The sequence below is a fragment of the Syngnathoides biaculeatus genome, chromosome 2 (genome assembly GCF_019802595.1).
Source record: "Syngnathoides biaculeatus isolate LvHL_M chromosome 2, ASM1980259v1, whole genome shotgun sequence".
NCBI classification, from domain to species: domain Eukaryota; kingdom Metazoa; phylum Chordata; class Actinopteri; order Syngnathiformes; family Syngnathidae; genus Syngnathoides; species Syngnathoides biaculeatus.
In genome coordinates this window covers 17191664-17219454 of record NC_084641.1, presented here as the reverse complement: position 1 = coordinate 17219454, position 27791 = coordinate 17191664, and the positions used below count along the sequence as shown (strand labels likewise).

The 27791-nt window shown below is 42.9% G+C and overlaps 2 protein-coding genes across 5 annotated transcripts; one reads left to right on the top strand and one right to left on the bottom strand.

Moving 5' to 3' along the window:
• The first annotated feature begins 625 nt into the window (after positions 1–625).
• Positions 626–12748, top strand: sh3yl1 (SH3 and SYLF domain containing 1). 2 transcript variants are annotated; one of them, XM_061837898.1, is made up of 11 exons: positions 626–705; positions 2073–2183; positions 4989–5102; positions 6071–6135; positions 6252–6364; positions 8414–8542; positions 8622–8766; positions 9019–9097; positions 9258–9317; positions 9425–9457; positions 11645–12746. In XM_061837898.1, coding segments are annotated over exons 1-11 (1047 nt in total). In that variant the 5' UTR covers positions 626–704; the 3' UTR covers positions 11842–12746. The 2 variants fall into 2 exon arrangements, with proteins under 2 accessions (XP_061693882.1, XP_061693873.1); XM_061837889.1 differs by lacking the exon at positions 626–705 and having other exon boundaries at positions 2042–2183; positions 11645–12748.
• A 218-nt stretch (positions 12749–12966) lies between these two features.
• si:dkey-190l8.2 lies at positions 12967–26748 on the bottom strand. Of its 3 annotated transcripts, none has more exons than XM_061837860.1 (10): positions 26296–26748; positions 24274–24371; positions 22109–22263; positions 20892–21060; positions 20091–20193; positions 19855–19979; positions 17474–17685; positions 14884–14992; positions 14563–14796; positions 12967–13102 (listed from the first exon to the last, which is right to left on the bottom strand). In XM_061837860.1, the coding sequence occupies exons 1-10, from the start codon at positions 26515–26517 to the stop codon at positions 13024–13026; spliced, it is 1506 nt and encodes a 501-aa protein (XP_061693844.1). In that variant the 5' UTR covers positions 26518–26748; the 3' UTR covers positions 12967–13023. The 3 variants fall into 3 exon arrangements, with proteins under 3 accessions (XP_061693844.1, XP_061693853.1, XP_061693860.1); XM_061837869.1 differs by having other exon boundaries at positions 24274–24367; positions 26296–26428; XM_061837876.1 differs by having other exon boundaries at positions 24274–24349; positions 26296–26362.
• Between the last annotated feature and the right edge of the window lie 1043 nt (positions 26749–27791).

Genomic DNA, 27791 nt, shown 5'->3' with positions numbered 1-27791 from the left:
TATTCCTGATGAGAACAGATCCAGATCCAAAGTATTTGTATGCATCCAGACTTTTATACGCTTTCAAATGTTTCCATGTAAATCTCGACGACTTACTCACCATGTGTATATCCAGTTGTCCAAGACGAGCGGAAGCGAATTCACAGTCCAATTTCTTATCGGCGAAAACATCCATTTCGGCATTTAATACGGGTCCTCTATGCCAAGTTTATCTAATTTTTCCACGTACCGTCGTTTATTTTCACCTTCTAAATATCTGACGGTATCGGACAAGACTCTGGGCGTCGTACTACAAGACATATTTCCATGTCGTCTCCAACCGACCTAGCAGTGAGCAATCCTTAGGTTGACCGGCAATATGGCGATGTAAACAAAAGTCACGTGATTTTATGACGTTGTGCACAAGCTCTATATGTATACATTTGAAATGAACTTTGCCCCTACCAACGTGGCTGCCACTTAGGAACGCTGTATATTCTGGTCCATGTCAACGCTCTGGCTTGTCTAGGTTTCTGCTGACACCTGTAATTATCATCAGTCCCGCCACCTGGCACGTGACTCTCATACTGACTTGTGATTTGCTCGCGAGTGATACAATGACGCGCCAGGTGAGGCGGAAGTCAACAGATAGGTCTTGTCCCCCCCCCCCAAAAAAAAAGAGCAATTGTGGCAGGTAAACAACCTGAAGAGACGCAGGTGTGAAAAGTAAGTTTCTGAACTCGTAACCGCTGTGTGTGAATCTTCTATTTTCGCTCGCTTTTTTTCCTTTTCTATTTGGATCTGGTAGACTGCTTTAAAGACGCAGAAAGTATCGTGACTTTTATAAACAACGACTGGCAAAACTCCTCTACGCCCGGAGGAGGTTCTATAATCGTGGGCGTAGCGGTGGCGAAAACGGACAATTTGGACTGCCGCACCCCCCCCCCAACTTCTTTTCCATTTTGTGTGCAAAAAGCTTGCGTTTGCCATTCCTATTGCCACTCCGCACATAATAATCTGGCGACTCCGTCCTTATTGTGTTTCATCTGAATTAAAGTTGGACTGTTTTTCTTTTATAGCCCTTTGGTCACTGACGATGAGTCGTTGACAATGTGAAAATCATTTGTTTACTTTGGTTAGGCAAGTGTTAAGCGAGTTGTCTTGTTTTAAAACTTGTCTTCACATTTTGCGCCTCCCGGCAGTATGCGAGAATTCATTCTCCAGGCTTTGAAACGTGTTTTGGGACCACCAAAGTGGCAGTTCCTCCATAAAATAAAAGGACCACTGGCCAGTTGGTTGATCTGTCGGTTTAGAGATGTACCTTTAGAATCCACAAGCGAGTGGACGAAAATAGAAATCCTTTGGTGAAACAATTTGTCTCATCCGCACCAAAATAATTTTAACAAAAGAGCTCAGAGTTGAAGCGGATGCCACACGATGGCACTGTTTGCTCAGCTAAAGGCACCATTGGAATGAATTCAGGCGCAATTGTGGACTGTATACAGTGCACAATATGACGGAACGATTATACACACGGTTTTCACAGTTAGCCTCATGAAGGAAACCTTAACAACAATGTGGGCTGAGACAAAAAAAAATGGTTTGATACCCCTGCTCGAGAATAAATTGTAATAGTTGTTGACATGATTTAGAACACTCTCTCTCTCTCTCTCTCTCTCTCCTCTCTCTCTCTCTCTCTCTCTCACACACCCACACACCCACACACACACACACACACACAAGTAACCACAAATAGTTGCTCCACACCTGAATAGGACACTGGAACTGTCACACCTAGAAACTGTCCTGTGGCGTTCTAGCACTGACTGGTTAAAGACAGAGCTGTAACAGTACGAGTAGATCCTGGCCAGCCAGTCTGCGAACATTCCACCTGCTACAGCAGCACATTCCTCTGCAACATCAGCAAGGTCTTTTATTCTGATTGATCCTCGTCCAACACGAAGCTAAAATGTGTCACTTCAATTTCTCACCATTCCAGTTGTTTTGTTTTGACTTCAGCGTGAATGACTCGGGGACAAGCCACGTGTTGAGCCTCGACGGGTCACTAATAACTGCTATGCAACTGTGCGCAGTGAACAGCCTAATTCCATCCGACTTAAGGTCCGAGGTCAAGAAAGTCACCAAGATCCTCAGAGGGTTCACTGAAATCTCTTCCGGGAATGGGCCGGACAAACTGATCCCAGGTAAGGGGACAACATCTGCAATTTGCAACAGCTGCAAATAAAGTCCAGTCGTGTCACTTCAGTAGACACTTGTGGGAAATTAGAGGCAGAAGTAAAGCTCTTAATGTGACAAAAGAAACTGGGTCTAGCGTTAAGTTTGATCACGCCTTTGCCAATTTTCCATCTCATTCGCGTGTGGGAGTCAACCCTGGCTGGCTGGATACCACAACAGCACACATCAATCCTCCTGTTGTCTTAAAATTGTGTTAATTATGATGTAGGCATGTCAACCTCACAGTTCTGAGGGTTCCAATCCAGTCCCTGACCATCCTGTGCTTAGTTTCCATGTTCCTCCCGCATTCCAAAATCATCACGTTTACTGAAGACTCTAAATTGACCCCTCCGTGGATATTGCGCAATCCGCGTCACTGACCAATCAGAGGCCAGAGATCTGCATAAACCAAAGACCGTTTTTTGCTCCTGGCATTTTCTCAGACAACATTGCATGGTCCAGTATAGGTTTAGTTTGCGTTTTATCGCGTATTTGGGTTATTTAACAAAAAATATGGTTAAGAGGTGTAGTCACGGACTTTGTAATAGTGACGACAGGTATCCTGAAAGGCTAGTTGGTGGAGTTCGATTCGTACCCTTTCCAAAACCGAAGACCCAGTACGAAAAATGCCTTCGATGGATCAAACTTTGTGGAAGACCGCATCATCAACTAAATCCATCTAATATCAACCGGAACACATATGTTTGCACGAAGGTATGCCCTATATTTGATTTTCAATACATGTCTCGTATAAATGAATTCAAAGTTCTTCGCTAGCATAACACTGCTGCGTGTGAACGATTGACACACTTATTCTTTGTTGAGCGATATTTAGCGATGATCAAACTGCACAAACGTATTGATTTCTTGCTGGCTCGCGGCCAGAAGCTTAACCAGACTGTTTGCACAAAGATATGCCCTAAATTTGATTTTTAATACACGTCTCGTATAAATGAATAAGACGTTCTCCGCTAGGATAACACTGCTACGTGTGAACGATTGACACACTTATTCTTTGTTGAGCGATATTTAGCGATCGGACTGCACAAACGTATTGATTTCTTGCTGGCTCGCGGCCAAAAGTTAACCAGACTGTGTTTGCACGAAGATATGCCCTAAATTAGATTTTTAATACACGTCTCGTATAAATGAATGAGACGTTCTCCGCTAGCATAACACCGCTACGTGTGAACGATTGAATGAAATCAGAAGCATGGCGTCTCTCTCAGTTAAGAATGTATTGTATTTAGAATTTATAATATATCGTTGATTTGAATGAAATCAGAACCATAGAGTCTGTCTCAGTTCAGAATGTATTGTATTGTATTTCCCATTTTTACTGTTTGTCTTACGTGAGCGCACGTGGCGTGACGTCACTTCAGGAGGCGTGGTTAGGTGCCCTGTACGGAGTGGTCAATTGTCCAGGAGTGAGCCTGAATGCTTGTTTGTCTATACGTGTCCTATGATTGACTACCAACAGGTCTCGGATAAGGATGAAATATTCCAATTACTGTAATTCCCGGCCGACTGAGCGCACCTGGTTACAAGCCTCACCGAGTATATTTGTTAAGGAAATACCATTTGGTACATACGTACGCCGCAGCTGTGTAAAAGCCTCAAGTGCCCACATTGAAACACGGGATATTTACAAAGAAAGAGGGTACACAGAAAGAGTTTAGCGCTAAAGCTAGTGCCGTGCTAACCCTATTGCTGCTCTAAAGTTAGCGCTAGCACTAACGCTAACAGGCCCAATTAAAATAAAACTTACTTGTAAATATCACTGAGAGACGCCAGTAACACAGCAGCAACACGCTAGCACAGCACTAATGCTAGCGCAGCGCTAACAGGGCCGGTAAAAGTCACTTCCTCGGCACCTATTTTCCACCGATCTCATTCTTACCTTTTCCGCTCGAGTGCCCACTTGCGGCCGTTAGGAAAAAAATGCACAAATTAGCTGCAGGGGTTAAAAGCGTGTGGGGGAAAAAAAGTCGCGGCTTGTAGGCCGAAAATTACGGTAGGTGTTGACAACCTTAAATAGTCATTTGGATGGCTTCCAAGATGGAGGGGCAGGAACCCTGGGAGTCAAAATACAATGTGTTAATGTGATTATTGCAAATGAACATCAGTATGCTGTGGATATCACCTTTATTTTCACACGTCATCACTGAGTTTTCAATATCGTTCATATGGCACATAGCATACATACACATAAGCCACTCCCTACATTTTAAAATGAAAATCTCAGATATTCTAGTGTAGAACGTGAGGATGATGCAAAAGCAAGTGGTCAAAAATTATACCTGCACCTCGTGCACTTTAAGATAATTATTCAATTACTCCTGCATTTTTATGGATTATAGGAAGAAAGCGGAATACCCAAAGAAAACAGAGAAACTCAATGCAGGTAGGCTCGAGTTGAACCCAGGACCTCAGAACTGTCAAGGGGGTGTGCTAACCAGTCATCTACCATGCCTCCTTTTATTTTTCCTAGTGCAAAATCTTTTTTTTTTTTTTAATCCCAATCAATGAATTAATAATCGACTGTAAAACTTGGATAGCCGAAGCATCCCACCCAACATCGGCTGGGGGAGGTTGTAGCTCACCGCCAACACTTTAGAATGAGAAAGGAGCGCTATACAAAAAATAATGTCCATGGATTATTCTGCATATACCTTTACATACAGTAGTATGTAATGATTATGTTTCGCAAAACCAATTTGAAGTGTGTTATTTGTCATTTGTGTTATGTTTCCATTCTCGTGTTGTGTGTGCAGCTCAAGTGATCGCGTCAGCTGAGGGGCTCGCCATCATCTCAGTGGTGAAGGCGGGTTTTGTGATTACAGCAAGAGGAGGCAGCGGCATCGTTATTGCCAGGCTGGCTGACAGACGTGGGTTATTACATGTCAATTACACATTCAAATCAAAAGCCTTTGTCATCAAATGACTGCATACGAGATCACGAGCGCTACCTCACAAGGGACTTGAATCAATATAAATAAAATAGGATAGAAAACATATTAAATGTGAGGTACAGTGACCTAGATTAAAATATTTACAGTTAAGGCACTGTTGTTGCTCAAAGAACTCATAAATAAATTTCTTGTTCCCCGTGTCCAGGCATTGGTAAGATTGCTCATTTGTACTCTATTATTGCTGAGAGAAGTTAAAAAAAAAAAAAAAAAAAACACTACTGGCATAAATAAGCCTTGTTTTCATAATAGGTTAAACTATTTTTATTCCCCCTCCCCATGAATCAATTATTGTTCACTTTCTGGTTTGGTCCATAACTTCGTTGACAAAATAGGGGAAAATGTTCATTGTTGTTTTTACAAATTAACAAGCTGATGTTTTCAAATGTCTTATTTAGGTTCAGCAAAAAGAAGGGCAGTCTGCTTTCAAGAAGGATGACAGAAATCAGAATATTTGCTTTTGAGGGCCTGAAATTCCAAGGATTGGGATTATTTTAAATCGAGCAAGGTTTCCAAATGGTTAATTGATTATCAAAATTGATTTTCCGTGACACCTCTAATTGTGGGGAAAAAACAGCCAAATATTAGTATAACCTGACATGTATCCTTTTTATTTATTTATTTTTATTCCTGCTTTTTTCCTCAGGTTATGAATCCAGGGCCCTCTTAAAGGGGAGAATTTAGTTCATTTGCTCGACAGTCTCCATCCACATTCCTTTTATGCATTTATGCATCCAGTAAATTCATCACGCATCTATATACAGTGTCTTAATGGGCCAAACCACAAACGCTGTATGAACACGCTTGGGCAAATCAATCCCGACACTCCTGTCCCGTCTCCATTTCTTCATGCACGTTAATAGTTTTGTGAACTCTTCCACGTACAGGCTGGTCAGCTCCTTCTGCGATCGCCATCGCCGGCCTGGGCGGCGGCTTCGAGATTGGCGTTGAGGTGAGCGTCTTGAATGATGTAACTAAAATGTCGGCAGGCACGTGGGCTTGTATTTTTTGTGGTGATGACTTTCAACGGCGACTTGAAACCGTCGCTCACCTCCCGATCTTCCTCAGATTTCAGATCTGGTGATTGTCCTCAATCATCGGCGGGCCATTGACGCATTCACCAAGGGCGGGAACCTGACGCTGGGAGGGAACTTAACGGTCGCTGTGGGTCCGATGGGCAGGTTGGTGAGATTGAACTCAAGGACGCCCTTACTGTTGTATTTTGCACTTTGAAAGGTTTTCATGCATATGAAGTCTTATTCTGATAGCAGAGATTTTCTTTTTTAATGTTGATCAGGTGCTCCCAGACAATTGAATTTAAAAAAAAAAAAAATAAAATAAATCTTGCGCTAAGAAAAACCAAACTGTGAAAAGGATTTTGGGGGAAAACAAAATCAATACTAATTACAACTGGTAACATCTGAGTCTTGGCTCTGACCGCTGAACAGGAGCATGACATCTCAGCTTTGTACCTGCACCTCGTTTGAGAGCAAAAATGTTGGTTCCATCCAATCACGCCCTTCGAGGCACCCCTCTAAAGACTCAAAAAAGGTGAAGTTCCGCGTCCTTAGAGCCAGCTTCTACACCTGACCCCCTATGGCCCCTCCCAGTGGTGATGAGCCCTTGGGAAGGGGTTCTCACAGATTTGTTTTAAAAAGTCACAAGAAACAGGCAAAATGAGTAGAATCATTTTCACGTTGCTATGCATATGACAAGATGGATGACATTAGAAGTCACTGAGTCAATGCACCTTTCCAACTGGCGATCTTCAGCTCCGCCCCCGTAAGCAACAGTTCTCGTCTCCCACAATCTTCCAAAATGGCGACTGAACAGAACAGGTATGAAGTGGATTCTCGATTGTGTATTCCCGGTAACATTGCGGTATTTTTTTATGCCACATCCGGCAGACTTGTCCGAGAGAGTTCTACCGAGAGGTCTCAACTATTTCACGGAAGGATATGTACACAGAATGAAGATTTTGGACGAAGCAGGACACAATGTTTGAGTTTACAGCGAAATGTTGGCGATTTATGCAAAAAAAGTTTGAAGCCACACAGACTTCATATTGAAATCCAACAGGATAAAATAGTGGAATCGTACTGCACATGTAAAGTAGGCTGAGTACTTTTTACTTGGAAATAGCATTGTAGTCTTTATAAGTAACTGCGTGTATTCATTTGACTTGACTCGTAATGGAACCCAGTGCTCTGTCTTAAAAGTCCGATGTAATACAAATAGACATTTCTCTTGAATGACATGACGCATGTATGTATTCTTAACCCGACTCTTCGGCATAAAACATGACACACTTCATTCAGCAGGTCAGTGATACGCTAACAAAGTGAAAGTTGTTCTCCTGCAATGTATAAAGCACTGATAATAGTTAAGTCAAACTCAGAGAAGATACTTCTCCCTCACTAACCTTCGAACATACCGCCTTGTGTTTGTTGATATTGTTCACATTTGGTTGTAGGTGCGGTCTTCCACAAACCTTAATCCATCGTAGCCACGTCGTCAATTGTGTTTTAGGCTTTGGAAAATGAATCAACCGGGCCCCTTGTAACCTACCTGGATATCTTGCCTCAGAATTGCACGTTCCCCAAGCACACTTGAGGACCATTTTCTTCGTAACATTAACTTTTCCAAGCGCATGCGACTGAAAACCAGAATTGCTTGTGGGTGGGACGTGATGACAAGAGGGGCGTGACAAGTAAGGGGTTAAGACAATGCGGCTATCTGATTGGCTATTATTCTACGAGTGATTGACAGGTACAAAAGGTCAATTGCGCTAAACTTTGCCAAAGATGTAGTGCCTATTTATTCACCCTTTAAAAACTTTTGACCTGAGGTGTGTGCGTCCAAGCCTGCAAATATTTTGCCATGATCACCTTTCCTTATCAGTACAGAAAAAAAAAAACATGAGGTAGAAATGCTGTCACAATCATATCAGTTTTCCATTGGCCTAAAGCTCGAGTAGGGAGGAGAAAACTATTTAATATGAAGTTTTATTGGAACGCCAGTCCCAATCTTTAGTCATGGCCTTTTTTTTTTTTTTTTTTTTAATATTTATACTATTGTTACGGACTCCAAAATTAGAAATCATGGACCCCAGTTTGAGAGCACTGTTGTTTACTCTGTGTGCGCCTCTTCAATGTTTATGACCTCTCATCTTTGTGGTAGACACGAAGCATTGCAGAAGAATCATCTCAATTTTTGCCGCTCACCTCCAGGAACGTGGAGGCCGACGTTACTCTTCGCAATATGGCCGCAGTCTACACCTACTGCAAGTCCAGAGGCTTGTTTGCCGGCTTGTCTCTGGAGGGCTCGTACCTGATGGAACGTAAAGACACCAACCGCAAGTAGAACAGCTTACCGTGTTTTTTGGTTGTATTTTGTTTTGATCGGAGCGCCGACGCAGTTGTTGTTGTGAGCTTGCAGGTTCTACTCTCAGGATTTGCGAGCGTCGGGCATTTTGAATGGCGACGTGGAGCCGCCTCAGGAGTGCGAAGACCTCTACGATATCTTAAATCGCTACACCGAGGCCAATGTGACAGAATGGAGCAGCAAGAATGTGACCACGAAGGTATGTTGTTTTAAACATTGTGATTGGTATGCGTGCCCAGTGACAGGTTTTTTTTTTTTTTTTTTGTGGTTCTAAAGTGGAAATTAATTGAATTTCATATTTGAAACACGATTTACTTTCTTCAACCTTTATTGACAAACACGTTTACGCTCAGGAATTGTGCTCCATGCGGGAGCTAAACACACCTCGAGGCAAACACAAAGTACCTTTTTCTGTAGATCAGGAACAATTTTTGTATTTGTCTGTTTTCAGCCGTCGCGTCCTCCAGCCAGACCTCCAGTGCCTACTACTCAGCAAGCTGCAAGAACCACCCAGAACCTGTCCAATCCCGGTAAAACCACAACACGACAAGTCCCGTACTGGGGTGCATGTCCGTCACGTCGGCTTCAACCGTCTCGAAGGACAATTACTTCCTGTTCCACATTTGAAGCATGCGGACATTTCCCACTGAATGTCAGTATGACAACATCACGGCATGTGTGTGTGTGCAGGTGCAGTAGGTAAAAAGTCACTTTACCCAAGTATTTCTATCTACAAATCTGACACTTCAAGTAAGTTGGTCTTCAGTGAGGCGCTTCTTTCATGCAGCAGCACCCCCCAGTGGATGGAACTTACTTTGTTAAAAACGAATGATCAATAATATAAGTTTCTGTTTTAGGTCAGATTCCTTCCAGAAGAGCTCCAAACTTGGGTATGACGCATCCTTGTAACAAATATTTGAAACTTCAACATCTGCACCATCCATACATCCATTTTCTTTTGCCGCTTATCCTCACGAGGGTTGCAGGGAGCACTGGAGCCTACCCCGGCTGTCAACGGACAGGAGGCACCCTGCCAATCGCAGGCCACATGGAGACAAACAGCCACACTCACAATCACACCTAGGGGCGATTTCGGGTGTGTAATTAATGTTCCATGTTTTATTGGCATGTGGGAGGAAACCGGAGTGCCAGGAGGAAACCCATGCATGCACGGGGAGAACATGCAAACTCCACACAGGGGGGAGCCGGGATTGAACCCGGGTCCTCAGAATTGTGAGGCCAACGCTTTACCAGCTGCTCCACTGTGCCGCCACATCTGCACCAAACATACATAAATTCTCTCAAGTATGTTGTCAACAATCACCCAGTAGCCCCCAATGACCACATGAGTAGTGTGCAGTCCCGTTCCAAATAAGATGGATAACATTTTTAAATTGAACAGAATTTATATTCAATTCTTTATTTTGCCAAGCAAACCTGAGATTAAAAATCTCTTTTACATGTGTCCTGGTAGACTGTAAAGCAGAGTTTGTGCTGCTTGGCCATAAGGAGGCAGTACTTTATAACAGTCACGCTGCAAAAGAAGAACAGACCTCACAGTTCTGACGACTCGGGTTCAATCCCGGCCCTGCCTGTGTGGAGTTTGCATGTTCTCCCCGTGCCTGCCCGGGTTTCCTCCGGGCACTCCGGTTTCCTCCCACATCCCCAAAACATGCAACATTAATTGGACACTCTAAATTGCCCCTAGGTGTGATTGTGGGTGCGGCTGTTTGCATCCATGTGCCCTGCGATTGGCTGGCAACTGATTCAGGGTGTACCCCGTCTCCTGCCCATTGATAGCTGGGATAGGCTCCAGCACTCCTTGTGACCCTCGTGAGTATAAGCGGCAAAGAAAATGGATGGATGGATGTACTATTCCAATTCCAATTTATTTTTTTGTCACAGATAACCAACCACTATATGGCTCAAACTATTGTCTGTATTGTTCCACCATTTGTGTAGTAATAGCAATTACAGTACTTAGTTTGTGCTCGGAAATAGAAGCAAAAAAAAAAAAAAAAAACCCAGAATGAATATTTGTATTTGGTTGAGGTACGGGCTGATGAATTAGCTTTTCTGTTGCTGTGATTAATGGCAGACAAGCTCTTTTCACCACAGGCTCGCCATTATGTTTTGCTAAGTGGCCTCAAAAACCAACCAAGCCAACATTTTACAAATGCCTCTGAGAAAAATCTTTTGACAAACTTTATAATGGTTTGGTTCCCATTCTTCCCATTTACATCTGGTGATCTCCTCTAGGGTTGGATGACTAATCAGAATCTAATCAGAATTTTGGTTTTGACTTTTTGCCATCGTAAACTCATAATAATCAACTAATGTGCCAAATCGTGCAGTGCATTCATTCAAGTTCCTGGATTGTAAAAGAATTGTGTGTGTCATTCTGGGTTTCAGTCGATCATTTTATTGAGTAAGGAGTGTGGTCTTAGACCATATCCATATCTAAAGTGACCTCAGACAGCAACCTATGTGCTTTGGTGCTCTACATATAAAATGAAAAGGAATTTTTCACCTCCCTAAACGTACTTTTAAACTGTTTGTTGACACACCAGTTGACATTATCTCTAAAACGGAAAGCTTTACAACATTACACAGGCATGCCCTTGCAGGTCCGCCAGTGTTATGATGTACAGTGTCAATGTGTTAAAAAAGACCCCAAAAAAAAAAAGACCAATTTAAAAGAGCTGAAATTGGCTGACTAAGTCAGTCAGGGGCCTAATCATGATTTTTTTTTTTTTTCTTAATCGCCCAGCCCTGACATCAACTCCATTTCTCCTTCTCAGAGTGTATTGGATGAGTTTTGATATTGTTAAGAAGCTGCAAATGAAATAAACCTTTTGGAGCATATCTGGCAGCCCAACCCTAAACTGAAGTTTCAAACACTTATCTGCCACCTCAAAGTATCCTGTTGCCTATATGTATGTGTATATATATATATATATATATATAATATATATATATATATTATATATATATATATATATATATATATTTTTTTTTTTTTTACATTCTTTACATAAAAATGACCACGGGAGCTAACACCCCGTTTGTCTCACCAGAAGGCGAAAAGCAAGCGGGCGAGACCCTGGTGGTCACTGCGGTCCACGCATTCGCCGGTCAGCAGCCTGGTGACTTGAGCTTCCAACCTGGCGACCGCATCACCATCCTCACCAAGACCGACAACCAGTACGACTGGTGGGAGGGCCAAGTGGACGGGCGAAAGGGCATCTTCCCTGCAAACTATGTTACATACTGACCGCTGACAGATGACGTCTGGCGTGAGAACGCCAGCCACCGATACGTAGCTTTGGGTACTATGGAAAACCATTTGCGCATTTGTTTGATTTCCTCAATATCCAGCTTTACACTAGTAAGACAATTCATGCAGTGACTTTCTTTCTGGTAAAATTACTAGTGCCACCTTTGGCCTACAAGTAAACCATGGAAAGTAGTTTGTGCATGTATCCAATATGAAATAATGCTCAGATGTTTCTGAAAGCCATGTCCAGATACAAGTATTGTGTTTTGTCCTTTTTGAGTAACACAATTCAGTGCACCATTATAACTTTTTCACACTACTGTTTTCCCCCCAACTAGTGTCACTTTTGTCTTACTAGTAAAAAAAGGAAATTTATTTTACATCCATCTTAATGTCAATGTACTAGTAAACAATTTGTCCTCACTAGTAAGACAGTTCAATGTAGTAGTGGAACAACTATGGCATAGTTTTTCGCCCTACTAGTGCCACTTTCGGCCTTCTAGTAAACTCAAACCGATTTTGAGCTTTTGTTTGATATCCAACTTAATTTCCATGTAGTACCGTCGTTCTTCTGCGTTCGTAAAGTGGGTTTTTCCCCAATACTGTCTGTTACTATATATGAGTAAACACAAATTGAACCACATCTTAATAGTGAGGCAAAATTATACACTAGTTCACAGCGGCATGTAAAATTTGGCTCATGTCTAATGCTTCACTAGTAGTACACAGTTAATCAGTGGACAATTTTACATCAGTAAGTTGTACGACTATGAAGAAAAAAAGTAAAAAATAACTACGCACTGAATTCTGTTGTCAGGACTACAAGTGTAAGTCATGCTATATTGTTGCAGAACGACAGGTCAAATGTATTTATTAGGCACAAATCATCTCTCTCAGACATTGTCTCTATCAAGAAGCTTTAAACAAAAACTGCATTTCTGCCTTTCCAATAAAAGCAAGTTTATATTGAAGAACTCCTCTTACAAATGTCACTGACACATTTCTTATATTGAACATATTGCACGAGTCTGTTCCACTTGAAGCTTTCTGTCGTTCTGGGGAAAATGGTGACCTTTCGCCACCCATGCATTTTTGCTCATAAATAGTTTTTCAAGACAAATCATACAAAGTACAAAAATAGAAATAAAAGCAGGTCATTAAAAAGAAAACGGGGCTGTTTCACACGGGCTGACAGCTGTTGTGTGTTCGCTTGCACTCGCCGGTGGCGACTGCAGCGGGCGGCTGGCTTTGCAGCTTCCTGGAAAGGCGGGAGACGGAGAAACTCGATTTCACAATTCTTCAAATGCGTTTCTCAATTCTCCTTTTAGGCCTGCCCAATGAGTCGATTTTAGTCGAGTCTAGATCACAATGTTTTTTTTTTTTTTTTTTTTTTTTTGTAGTTCAATGTCCGGCGATTACACAAAAGTGGTCAGTGTTGCCAATTTAGCGCCTTTGTCTCTGTATTTTTTTGCTATTTTTTTTTTTTTTTTTTTATCCTCGAGGGGCTGTTTTCACAGAAAGCAAGAGCTGAGTGAGTTCCTCAATTTCATTTCCGAAGAAACTCGCTCGGGGAAAAAGAAAACACGGGGTCAGTGGCGCTGAATATTCCCGACGACAAGTCGGCCATTTACGTGTTGCGAAAGAAGTCATTATCCTCAGGCACATCAGAAAACAATGTCAGAGCCAGAGGTGGTTTGATGTTGCGCTTCCATAAAAGACGTATGGACCGGCCGAGCCACGCATCCTGGCACCTGGTTTTATGATACATTTTTGAATGTTCAAAATGTTAAAGGCCTCTTTCTGTTTTTTTTAATTAAATTATGTTTGAGGTCCTTTTATCCAGTTTCCATGATAATTTTGGATAGTTTAGTGTTATATTTATCCGTGGAACCTCAGACTTTGACTATTACCAAGCTTAAACCAAGCAACTTTTTTTCCCCCCAGTGTTATCCTCACTTTACGGTCAAAAGAGGTCTTGTGGCTTTATTTTCCCCCTCAGTGGTAGACAGTCAGCATGGCTCTTTGAAGGTTTAGAGTTGCTGACCCCTGTGGCGAACTACAAACTCCAATTCCAATGTGAAGTTATCCATCCATTACCGATTTTCCGGGTTGAGTCTCGGCAGAAGTAGTTTCAGCAGGGATACTGAGACTAATGTGAAGTTATGTAAAATGTAAATAAACACTTGCAAGTCTCTCATTATAAATTGAATGGTTCTGTATTTTGGCTATTTAGAACTTCATAGAGTGACTCTCTAACATGGACTTAATTTAAAATAAGTTAACTGCAAAAAAAAAACGAAAACATTTTGTCATTGAGTGTCCAGAAAAGCCCCCTTTGACAGCTACTTCTGCTTGACCCAGTTTCGTGTCCACTTTGTCTATTTTTGGCTAAGACTGCCCCCTTTCCTCTGATTGGTGACCTCTGTGCAGAAGACCTACTTTTGCGAGCTCACGGGATTGCAATGTTGACACCACTGGCTCAGGAGTCATTGCGCTCAAAAAATTCAAATGACCTGATTTCAGGCCTTTTGGAAGTTAAAATTTGGTACTCAGGAATGAATCGACTTTGAATTCAAATTTCACATTTACTGAGACGCCATAGAGAAAATATGACATCCCAATTAGTAGGAAAAACTTACTTGGCTTATGCTCTGCTGTGAAATTGTGACACGCAGCTGCGCAAGCGCGCTTGTAATCGGCCCAGCAGCGTTTGCTCACCTTGTCCTTTCGAGGGGGTGTTGAGGCGGCTTGTGACAGTCTTCCATAGAGTTGGGAAGCGGGGTGCCGCTAGTCTCCGGAAGCAGTAGGCACAATCCGCAGCCGATGATTGGCCCGCTGCTGTATATGAGCATGGCGGCCAGTGAGATGGTTCCCTCTGGGTTACCCGGGAACAGAGTGCTGAACAGACAGCCGAGCCGGAAACACAAGTTGATGGCTGACACGCAACGCTGCCTGCGGTTGGAAGACACCACATCTTAAAGCAAAGCCGTTGCCTCGAGGGGGGAATTTGCCTCCACCCGTCCGGCGCGACGCTCTCACCTGACCACGGTGGGGAACAGCTCGATGCTGTACAGGGCCAAGACGAAGATGGTGACCAGGATGCAGAATTTGCCCACCAGGGCCCCACTCATCACCAGCATTGCATCACCTGTCCAATCCACCGACATGTGTTCATAATCCCGTTGTGACCTGCTCTTTGCCACGGCACGTTAGCAGTGTTAGGGAGCAGCTAATTCCATGTACAACAGGATTATGTCATTTATACTAAAGCTACTTCATTATAATCTGAGAAAACATGTAATCATATTACAGAATGGATTTGCAAATTTCCATGATTACAGTTTTAGTCTCATCTCAAAAACAACCCTCAGACTCCCTGCTAAAAATGTTCTATAGAACCTTTTTGTAGAACTACAGAACTTTAGGACCCAAGTCCTATAAAATTTCTCAAGAAATTCTATTGTTCTGTAGAAATTCTATAGAAAATCACAGCCAAAGTTCTACAGAAGAAGTTGTTTTGTACAAATTCTATAGATTTCTATCGAACATTTTTAGCAGGGACTTCCCCTTTCTAAATCCAACGGTTGTGATTGGTTCTCTCTGGTCATGTGTCATTCTGCCATAGTCTCTAACATGACCTATTTTTCCAAATGACTTCAAAGTTTTTCTGATATTTTCAAAAGATTAGGCACACAGTTATTCTTTTGGATAGAACAATTGTCTTGTTAAATTCTGCACTTATGTCGTTAGGTCAACATGGTTTCATGTTTTTTCACATGCTGTATCTGTACACACGACGCAATCAACGCCGACTATTTACATTTCATCACGTTTTCTTACCAGTAACTCTAATAGATACAATTGGATTTTTAACAGTGTAAATTATCATTGTAACTAAGTACATTTCCAAAGTAATCTTGCATAACTAGTCAAGCAGTGTTTCCCAACCAGTGGGCGTGAAGCACATACATACGCGGATGAAATTGTAGGTACGCCACTGTTCATGAAAGAAAAAAAAACCACAGTGGTCACAAAAATAACTTAAGTCTGACAAAGCTAATACATTTAAAAACTTGTGAAAATTAATCAATGAAAATCAGCCATTGTTTAGGAATCGTGGTTCAACAGAGGTCGTTTAGAATAAAACCCCCTCACTTAAACTCACGAAAGAGGCCAGCAGAATGAAGATACGCAATAAGTCACGGCTTCCGGCGCCGACATCAGAATTGTGTTCCACGAAGCAGACCCACATTTCACACCGAGTTAGTGAGGAAATTAAAGATCCCGTGAAATCAACTCCATGTTTTGTTTCCGAATACATGAAATATGTTTGTGGCTAAGCGATGAAAACGTGTAAAGACTGAGAACAATTAAGCACTGAATCATTGAGATTAAGTGTTTTAGTTTTTTTTTTCCCCCCCCACCACTTAAAATTATATAGATTTTTTGGCCATGTCAAAAAGATTCTCTATTATTGTACTTTATGATATACAGTAATGGCACTAATACAGTAATCAAATCGCCAAGTTTGCCATATTTTTTGCTTCGACTTGACAGACATTGTCATGCTCCTTCTTTTGTGCGCGCCTTGGCAACCTGAGACCAATACAATACAGTACACACAAGTAATCCATCCATGTATTTTCTAAGCCGCTTATCCTAACAAGGGTCGCGGAGAGTGCTGGAACCTATCTCAGCTGTCACCAGGCAGGAGCCAGGGTACACCCAGAACTGGTCGCCAGCCAATCGCAGGGCACACGGAGACAAACAGCCGCACTCGCAATCATTGTGCGTGGGTGCATAATCTGCATTGATATAAGATGTTCTCTGCAGAGGATCAATAATTGGTGTGAGTATTCTTACATGATATATATGACATGTATTGTTAGCGTCGTCAGCTAAATTGACTAATTCATGGAAAAGCTATGTATGTTTTGATTAAATACACAACGTGGAATTATCTTTTTCTCATTTTTAGTTTAGAGCGCATGGTATTAATCTCGAGGCCCGTGGGCCAGATCCGACCCGCCCCATGATTTCATGTGGCCCGCGAAGGCAAGTTCCATGATTTTAGTTGAAATCTGTACCAAAATTTTACATTATCATATCATAAATGAAAATGTTCAGATATTGCAAGGATTTTTGCGTTACCAAACAACAATAGTTGAAATACCCATTACTCTTGATTTCTGATTAAAACAAAATTGTTCATCAATTTCATGTGTAATTATGGATGAAGATTTGTATGCTTTACAGTCATAACGGCCCTCTGAGGGATACCGTAAGTAAAATGTTGTCCGCGGCAAAAATGGTTTTGAGGAAACTTGAACTGGGTTTGGCACTGAACAGATTAAAGACTCATTTTGAAGATTTGTTCACTATGAATCAAACTGCTACTTCCTGTTCCACTATACAGCGGTCGTATCTCAATTTTTGCTTGCAAGCAGCTGAACAACAACTGATGTTTTTAGTGGTGTGCTACGAGATTTTTTTTTTTTTTTTATTTAATGTACAGTATAAAATATGTGCTTTGGCTTAATAAAGGTTGGGAAAGACTGCATGAGTAGAGGGAGTGTTTCCACAAACAAGTGGCACACATTAATCCGATGCTTATTTGTTGCAACCTCACATTGGTATCTGGACAGCAGCAAAGACAGGAAGCAGGCAGTGCCGCTCAGGAACAAGGTCAGCATGCTCATCGGGCGCCTATCCAGGCGGACCAGAGGGACGAGCAGGCAGGGAGCCTCTGATAGGCCCGAGAAGAACTGCGCGGAGTAAACGTTGACGCCGAACGAGCCAATGTTCATACAGATGCCGAAGTATGTCAGCGCGGTTACGGCCCTGTCCAATCACAACACAGATGAGAGTTATACTCAGCATGTAGAGACGAGTGATCTGCAATACATCACTGAGAGCGTTATTACATGTGAGTACACAACAGCTCGGCATTTGTCACAGGTTGATAGTCATTCATTAACACTGCAGTGATGGATCCCATGAACACATTTTTGCCTCACACTAATAAGGAAACAAATCTTGTCATTTTCGGGACATTTCATGTTGTGAAAATACAGCAAAGCCCCACTACTCTATTGGAGCCATCCAACAAATAGTAAAAAAAAAATGTAAGTAACTGACACACATATTAAAAATGTTTAGAATTGCCCAAATTAATAATTTCAAGTATAAATACAGTTGTGCCCTGTTTATCATGGCGTTAGCATCCATCTTCCGCTTATCCAGGCATTAGGTCATGGGGGTTAGACTTCCCTCTTGGTAGCTACTTTGTCCAACTCTTTCAGGTGGATGACGCGGCATTACCAGGCCCACCAGATGTACCTCTGCCTCGTTTGCTGGGGCCTTCCCAAGATCCTTCACCAGGGAGGTGTCCAGGAAGCATCCTAACCAGATGCCCAAGCCACCTCATCTGGCTCTCCTCTATGCAGGTGCAAGTCCCTCAACTGAGCCCTTCCCGAATGGTCAAACTTCTCACCCTATCTCTAAGGGAGAGCCCAGACACCCTGGGGAGGAAACAAATTTCGTGTGCGTGTAATCCCTCTTGGATTCTTTCAGTCACAACCCACGGCTCGTTACCACAGGTGAGTGTAGGAACACAGATTGACTGGTAAATCGAGAGCTTCGTCTTTCGGCTTAGCTCCTTCTTCACCACGACAGAAATGTGCGGTGTCCGCATGACTGCAGGCGTTACACCATCCGACCGTGGTCCTCAGTCAGAAAAGGGTGGCGTGCCCCCTCGGGGTCAGGGATGAGACCCTTTCCCAAATGAAGGAATTCAAGTACTGTATCTGGGGGTCTTGTTTACGAGTGAGGGAAGAATTGACCGGGAGATCGACAGGCAGATCGGTAGAGCTTCTGCAGTGATGCGGACTTTGTATCGGTCCATTGTAGTAAAGAGGGAGCTAAGTTGAAAGGTGAAGATCTCAATTTACCAGCCAATCTACGTTCCTACCCTCACCTATGCTCACAAGCTGTGGGTCATGACCAAAAGAACAAGAACCCAGAAACATGCAGCCATAATGAGTTTCCTCCCTTAGTGGGAGGGTGAGAAACTCGGTCAGCCGGGAGGGCCTCAGTGTAGAGCCGCTGCTCCTCCGCATTGAGAGGAGCCAGATGATTCAGTTGCCATCTAGACGCGTCCTTATTGAGGTGTTTTGGGAACATCCCACCAACACACTGGAGAGAGTACGTCTCACGGCTGGCCTGAGAACACCTCGGGACTCCTCCTGAACAGCTGGATAAAGTGGCTGGGGAAAGGGAAGTCTGGGCATTCTTGGTAAAGCTAGCGACCTGACCTGGATGGATGGATGGATGGATGGATGGATAAAAGAAGCTATATGTCCTTATGTATTGCTGTTCCCACATTTCACTCAAATAGCCAGTAATGCTAACTGTACCCGAGATGCTGCGTTGAAGGGAAAAAAACATAGACACGCAGTGAAGACTCTCCATAACTTCCACTAACAGCCCAGGCTAAACTTAGCCCCTTGTGATACACAAAGATCAAAGAATAGTGATGATGTATAACTTCAACATACAGCGAACCCTCCTCACGTTTGTTCATCAGCATATTTGTAGTCAGTCCAAAGGAATAAACATAGAACCATGGCACCATCTCATGGAATTTTGCTGCTACAATTACTGAATACAGTCATCTACATAGGATGGCTTCAAGATTGCGTAAAGGGGAGACGCACGGTGTTGTTGCTTTGCTTATTTTTTGGCTGCGTCGTTACAGATCACAGTAAATACATCAATCCAGACAGCATACCATGCTCTGTTTTAAGTGCTCTGCTGCTATCTTGATACATCTTGAGGCACTTACAGGCCCCTTTTGAGTAGGGTGCTCAATTATTCCCAGCTAATTGCAGCGGGACTTGCAGATCAATGAGCCAGGACTTTGGCGTCATCTTGTGGCATTTAGGGTGAAAGCGAATGTAGAGTCAGCTGCCGGCATGCCCGCGACCCTAGTGTATAAAAACAATTGGTTACCCCAGATAGCTCATGATGGTCAGCCGCAGTAGGATGGTTGGATGTCTCAGGGGGAGGTCATTTGGTGGTTGCTCTTTCGGGGCCGCAGGGACTTTCGTCTTCTCCAGGCTGTTTGAGCCCACAAGCTACACACATACACACAAATGGGTTATTCAAACTGCAGAATATTCGTAAGAGAGAGAGATAGAGAGAGAGAGAGAATGCATGTGTGTGTGTAGTACTGTACGGTATACTACCAAGTCCACACACTGCTTGTCTGCCTCACTTCTGTTACAGTAGAGGTACAGAACATCCATTCTGCCCATTAGCACCAGCCAGCTCGGAGACTCTGGAATGGAACTGTGTGGATAAACAGATATACTGTAGACCTGAAGAGGCCAAATGATCCAAGAGCTGGACAGGAAGACAGTGCAGGTGGACAGACAGCATGCAGGTTAGGGCCCGACCGATTAATCGACCGACCAGCTTTTGCCGGCCGATAGTAGCCCTTTAAAAATCGGCAAAAAATGTTGTAGATTTTGGTTTTTGTTTTAACATGGCGCATCACATTACAAGTACAACACAAGAATAATGACATACAAACAAACATCACTACCAGGTTTGGGGTAAGTTTTAGTGTTTGTGTCACTCTTTTTTAGTACATGTAATGTAAAGGAAACTTTAAAAATGAGTAAAAAAAAAAAAAAGTGGCTCCAGTTTTTAACTCTCTGTGTACAGTATTGGGAAAAAGTTTCAACTACGTTTGGGTTATGCTTGTCTGATATTTGAATTTTTTTCACGAGTGAAGGAACTATGCAAAAATATAAGAATTTGAGATTTTTTTTTCTCGCCTCTGTAGTGTACAGTAGCCAACGACAGGTCAAAACAGCTCCAAATGCCAAACACAATAAAGTTACCACACAACGGACATTTAAAAGTAACGACATAATGACATTGACCCAGAACATCGCGACATTCAGGCATTGTCCGCCCCACTCAAAAAAAGAATCCATATCGGGGGGGCCCTAATACAGATACATGGGCAGGTGAGAACAGACCGGTAGAGCGGCAGGCAGATGAACTGAGGCAGAGCTAGAGACAGGTGAAGCTGCGTCCAGGAGGGACTGAGCCAGGCCAGCAGAGCTCCGCCCATTGTCCCAAGACTGAAGCAGAAGCCCAAAAAAACGGGCGGCCAGAGGCGGGCGGAGGGGGCGGTCCACTCCACAGCTGCAACGCCCAAGCAGAGGATTTTGTGCTTATCCGAAGCGGAGTGAGAGCCTGGTTGTATTACAACCTAGAAATCAATCATCTAAAATGAAGCATCTTATCATTTATTAAAAAAAAAACAAAAAAAAAAAAACAAAGAACGCTGGTCACGTGACATTCTGCCTGACTCTTAAAACATGACATATTTTTCCAAATATGACATTGAAGCAGCAGCACAGAGGCCAAACCCCGGCCTTGCCTTTGTGGCTTTGGCATGTCCTCCCTTTGCCTGGATGGATTTTCTCCAGGAACTTCGGTTTCTTCCCACATACCAAAAACATGCATGGTCGGTTAAATGAAGACTTTGAGCGCAAATGGTTGTTTGGATGTGTCCCGCGATTGACTGCCAACCAGTTCAGGGTGTACCCTGCCTCTCGCCCAAAGACAGATGGAATAGGATTCACCACACCACTCCCACCACCCATGTGAGGAGAAGCATTCCAAAAAAAAATTGATGGACAACGAAGCGCCACCTTGCGGCCCAGTCTATTCGTTCGTCCAAGATTTTGAAAAGGTTTGACCCATTTATATTTTAGAACACATTAAAGAGAATTTACTCAACTGAACGGTTTTAGCTTGATGATGGATGTTTTTTAATGGAATATTCACCTATCTGGGTTCTCATACGAGGTTATATACTATTGTCTAAACTGTGCACATTTGTCATTTGGTCAATATGGTGTCTTGTTTTCCACATGCTAGTTTACACCCAATGAATGAGTGAAGCTCCTTTTTTTAGCATGTATTTAGATTCCATCATGTTTTGTTACCAGTGTATAGGAAAGCTACATGGTTGATATTCCCATATCTGAAACTGCCCCCTGCTCTCGTGACGATCCATCCACCTTCCATAGCTCTTCTCCTCACACCGGTCGCAGGCGTGCTGAGGCCTCTCGTAAACCCTGAACAGGTCGCCAGGCCAATCACAGGGCAGTAGCGTTGGTAGTACGCTGTATTGTCTTATTAGTAAGTAATGTTCATTTTAAAATGTATTTATTTATGTTTTTACCTAGACTGAAGGAGCAGTTGGTGATACAGGAGCAGCAAACACCTGTCAGGCAGCGAACGGCAAGGAAGACGAACGGCTGCGGAAGGACAGCGGGCACCAGGCCGCATGCCGCCTGCACCGACAAGCACACCAGCAGCACCGGACGTTTACCGTACCTGCGCATGTACACACAAAAATGTACTGTATCATGTGTAAGTGACAAAGTACAAATATATTGGCACCTCGGGATTCGAGTGCCTTGACTTACAGGTTTTTCAAGACACGAGCAAATGATACAACAGTCACTCACATTTGAATGATGTACGGGTGTGGTCGGTCATGCCCGCAGATATAAAGTTAACGGTTGTGGTCCAACAGTCATGCCCGCAGATATAAAGTTGCACAATGAATTACTAAAACTGAATTTTACATTCATGTCATTAAATCCTGAACATTTTTCATCTTCCAAACGTCTACTTATTTAGACGCTAATTCCATATTCAGTTGCAAATTCAGTTTGTTTTTGTATTAGTTGTCTTATTCCCCTATAAAATTCAGAAATGTTTATATTTTTAAGCTTTGAATAGATTGATGATTAAAAAGGAATATCAGCATTAGCAATTTAAATTGTGAATCTAATGGCAGATACGGTACTTCCATAACCATGGTGCTACTTGGAAAGTAACTTGTATTTTTGAGGTAGTACTTGATGTCAAAAGTTTGAGAACCACTGACTTAAAGGTGAGCGGAAGCAGTTATGGGGGCACATAATATAATGTGTGTATATATATATATTTTTTTTTACAGTGAAGAAAATAAGTATTTGAACACCCTGCTATATTGCAAGTTCTCCCACTTAGAACCCATGGAGGGGTCTGAAATTTTCATCTTTAGGTGCATGTCCACTGTGAGAGAGATCATCTAAAAAGAAAAATCCAGAAATCACAATGTATGATTTTTTAACGATTAATTTGTGCAGCAGGTAATTTGTACAGCTGCAAATAAGTATTTCAATACCTGAGAAAACCAATGTTAATATTTGGTACAGTAGCCTTTGTTTGCAGTTACAGAGGTCAAATGTTTCCTGTAGTTGCCCACCAGGTTTGCACACACTGCAGGAGGGATTTTGGCCCAATCCTCCACACAGATCTTCTCTAGATCAGACAGGTTTCTGGGCTGTCACTGAGAAACACAGAGCTTCAGCTCCCTCCAAAGATTTTCTATTGGTTTTAGGTCTGGAGACTGGTTAGGCCACGCCAGAACCTTTATATGGTTCTTACAGAGCCACTCCTTGGTTTTCCTGGCTCTGTGCTTCGGGTCATTGTCACGTTGAAAGACCCAGCCACGACCCATCTTCAATGCTCTGACTGAGGGAAAGAGGTTGTTCCCCAAAATCTCGCAATACATGGCCACGATCATTCTCTCCTTAACACAGTGCAGTCGTCCTGTTCCATGTGCAGAAAAACACCCCAAACCATGATGCTACCACCCCCAGGCTACACAGTAGGGATGTTGGACTTGGGATGGAACTCATCATTCGTCTTCCTTCAAACACGGTTAGTGGAATTATGACCAAAACGTTCCATTTTGGTCTCATCTGACCACAAAACCTTTTCCCATGACTCCTCTGTATCATCCAAATGGTCACTGGCAAACTTAAGACGGGCCTTGAAATGCTGATTTAAGCAGGGGAACCTTCCGTGCCATGCATGATTCCAAACCATGACATCTTAGTGTATTACTAACAGTCACCTTGGAAATGGTGCTCCCAGCTCTTTTCAGGTCAATGACCAAGTCCTGTGGTGTAGTCCTGGGCTGATTGACCGTAGCCATTTCCAGGCGTGTGGAGTTGTACAATTTTGTCTCTGGTGTCTTTGGACAGCTCTTTGGTCTTAACCATGTTACAAGTTTGAGTCTTACTGATTGTATGGGGTGGACAGGTGTCTTTATGGAGCTAATGACCTCACACAGGTGCATCTGATTCAGGATAATACATGGAGTGGAGGTGGACTTTTAAAGGCCGACTAACAGGTCTTTGAGTGTCAGAATTCTAGCTGATAGGCAGGTGTTCAAATACTTATTTAATTAATTTATTTCAGAGCCCTCCATGATTTCTGAGCCACGGACCAATGTACTTATACTTCCCCGGAGTGTGTGAGGACTTTTTGCTGTGGTGTGAATAGTACCTGTCAGCCAGAACTCCGCCCACAAGCGATCCAAGCAGCATCCCCGCCATGTACATCGTCTGGCCATAGGAAAAGCCTGAAGACCAGACACACACTGACTGACGCACACAAGAAACAAACGAGAAAACGGTCAATCTTTGTTTTGCGCCACGTAATTACACTCAACAGTTCGTGTATATCGGTTTGATGTCATGTGCAGTGGTTACATTACTACATATTTCCGTTTAGGCCTGAATGACCTCAAACACCCGTATCTGGCAACTCAATAAATAAGGTGTATGTTTGAATATTTCATTGTCAATTGAATTTTGTTCCACTGAAATGCAAAACGCACTCGACAAACAAAACAAGGTACATAAGTGTAATCGTTATTGCAATGATAACACAAAACAATGCTAATTGTAGTCTGCAGAGAAGATGTGTATGTGTAAATATATAGATTGTTTGATATTTCTTAGCAATCTTCTCTAATCAATCACTCCCCATCTCCCCTCTCCACCAGCTGCTGTCGAATCTTAACATGCACTTCGGTCTCCTGTTTTCTCACGACTTTGTGTATTGCGTACTCTGTTAAGATTTTTGAGACGCCATCCGCCCCGCGGCCTGTGTGCGCGCGCGCTTGTTTTCATGTGCTTGACTGACTCACCATTAACCGTTAACTTGAAGAATCAGCTGCCGGTTAAAGCTATTCCGCGAAGACGAGCGGTTAAAATCACTCAGGAGTACGTTCGCTACATAGTACATCAGTCCTTGCGCAAACGAATCAATCATTGTACACGTCTGCAGTGAACCTCGACATGAATCCCTCATGGAAAGCAGTTCACTGCAAACAAACTAGATCGTGGCTCCTTAGCAGATCACAAACGAAGAAGTTGAACGAAGGGATGACTCTTGGCTAGCAGTACATTCGGTTCACTTTCAGTTCATCAGTCCAGTTCCCTTCAGTACATTCAGTTTAATAGCACATTTTAGCAGGTCCTTCCGCCACCTGCGTGGTTCCTGACTGATGCTGACTGTTCATTGGTCATGCACCAAAGATTCAGGAGTAACAGAACACTACAGCAGTTCCATTTCGTTTCTGTTCAGCTAGCCATTGCTTAAAGGGCAATAACACTTCCACAAAGATACAAATGGTTAGCCCGTGAGGCTACGGATGTTTCCCATTGCAAGCTAGCATTTAGTCAGTGGAGGCTGCCTCAAATACCCGTGTACTTCTCTTTCTTTTATGTTTAGTTTGACAGTAAACTTCAACTGTTAGTGTCAATAAAGAACTCCAAGGCTCTTTTTGAAAAATTGCTTACAAATTCTATCTGGAAAACCCCCGCTTGTTGCAAAGTCCATTGATACCACATAGCGCTTCAGTATCAAGTCACTGCTCACAAGTCAAAGCATGCAAATCAACGAATCAACAGCTCATATCTTGAAAAACCTGCAGGTTGGGTCACTAGGATCTCAAGGTTCAAGACAAAACAGTTATAATTTAATCCAAAATCTAAAGACTCCATACTAGTCCTAGAAGAAATCTGTGGGGTAGGATTTATAACACTCTGGAATGTTCTTGATGTAGAAATAAAAAAGAGCACTTATTAATTTAATTAAATACATGAATTTACTTTTACTTTATTTATTACTTTTATTATTACAGCAATAATACTAATAAATTTAAATGCAGCAACAAAGTGTTGTAGCTCATGGGGCTTGAAAGCTGATTTTTTTAACAGGTCATGTGACTTATTTTTTTCTACTGTTGTTTTTTCTTCCTTGGTTTGCGAAAACATTTGACTCACAGGTCATTGTGTTTATGTATGTTATGATTATTCGATATAAATGAAGGTCCAATCAAATAAAACTATACCACTGAAGTAAACTAAATACGCATAAATCAAATGAAATAAAAAGGTACGCATAATGAAAACTGTACTCCACTTCTTAAAATTCATTTGCTTCACTTACTTATTTTTGATACTCAATTACATATGATTTGAGAATACTTGAAAACTTTTAATTGAATGATTGACTCACGTGTCGGTCGCTGTTTCGAGTCATCCAATCAGATTCGTGTCCTGAAAGTTCCTTGCTGTCTGATTGGTTTTGCGCAAGCGTCCTTTCGCGGCGCGTGACGTTGCCATGGTGACAGTTGGCTTCGACCACCACAGCTGTGAAAATGTCGAGAAAGAAAAGGAATGGGTTGAAGAAAAAGGCCAGCGACAGACGCCACAAGACGGACAGCTGGAGCGGAGACATGCCGAGCGACGCTCTTCCCTTCTGAAACGTTCCACACGCTTTCAAGGAGCCATGTGGACTGGACTCTGAACCCAGCTTCCGGCGTTTCTTTGGAAACTTCAACGTGACCTCTGCCTTCTCCTTATAAAGACAGTGCGCAAGGAGGTGGAGGAGGGCCGACCCAGGAAATGCGGGTCCTCCCTATCTCACGCAACTTGGGGCCAAAGTAAGGGTGGCTGAGGTGGGAAATAATTACTATTAGTATTCAAGCCATGTTTTATAATTTACGGACGGTTTACCTTACCTTCGATGAAATGACCAAGCCCACCTGCCCATTTTGAAAATGGAATGTGGCCCCTGATCCTGGACCAAAAATAAGTGGAAACAAAGTCAGCTATAGAGTGTTGGCCTCACAGTTCTGAGCCCCGCCTGTGTGGAGTTTTCGTGTTACCCCCCCCCCTGTGCCTGCATTAGGTTTTCTCTGGCCAGTCCGGTTTCCTCCCACATCCCCAAAACACGCAAGATTAATTGGACGCTCAAATGTTGCCCCTAGGTGTGATTGTGAGTGTGACTGGTGTCTGTCTGTGTGCCCTGCGATTGGCTTGCAACCAGTTCGGGGTGTACCCCGCCTCCTGTCTGATGACAACGGGGATAGGCTTTGGAACTCTCCCGACCCTCACAAAATGCATGGATGGATGGATGGATGGTCCCTTTAAACTACATTCATTCCTTGAAGTCTTGACACCCTTTGCACAGCAGTCATTCTAACTGGCCTAAATGCTTGAGGACTTAGCATCCTTTGTCTGTTTGCAGTCATGCTCAACATGAATGTCATACCAAGGTGGCTCCAACTACCAGAGACAAATCTCTTGTGTGTCGATTTTACATACTTGGGCAATAAAGAGGATTTTGTTTCAGTTATAGCCATCCATCCATTTTCTGAGCCGCTTACCCCCACAAGGGTCGCAGGACTCCTGCAGCCTATCCCAGCTAACTTCGGGCAGGAGGCAGGGTACACCCTGAACTGGTTACCAGGGAATCGAAGGGCACATAAAAACAAACAACCACACCCAATGGGAATTTAGAGTCTCCGATTAATACATGTTTTTGGGATGTGGGAGGAAACTGGAGAGTCCACGCAGGCACGGGCAGAACATGCAAACTCCACACAGGCAAGGCTGGGTTTTGAGGCCTGGCCCTCAAAAACACAAAAACATTTCAGCAGGAAAAAAGAATTTGAGATGTTTTGAGTGAGGAGCATTATCATCGAATGACAAAATATTTAAACACTTATT

Coding starts and splice junctions, on each gene's coding strand:
- sh3yl1 (XM_061837889.1), top strand. CDS start 2,057: ATGCAACTGTGCGCAGTGAACAGCCTAATTCCATCCGACTTAAGGTCC. Junction 5,103..6,070: donor TGCCAGGCTGGCTGACAGAC/GTGGGTTATTAC, acceptor TTCCACGTACAG/GCTGGTCAGCTCCTTCTGCG. Junction 9,318..9,424: donor CTACAAATCTGACACTTCAA/GTAAGTTGGTCT, acceptor TTTCTGTTTTAG/GTCAGATTCCTTCCAGAAGA.
- si:dkey-190l8.2 (XM_061837860.1), bottom strand. CDS start 26,517: ATGTCTCCGCTCCAGCTGTCCGTCTTGTGGCGTCTGTCGCTGGCCTTT. Junction 22,264..24,273: donor GGCGGAGTTCTGGCTGACAG/GTACTATTCACA, acceptor GTACATGCGCAG/GTACGGTAAACGTCCGGTGC. Junction 19,980..20,090: donor ACAAGCAGTGTGTGGACTTG/GTAGTATACCGT, acceptor GTATGTGTGTAG/CTTGTGGGCTCAAACAGCCT.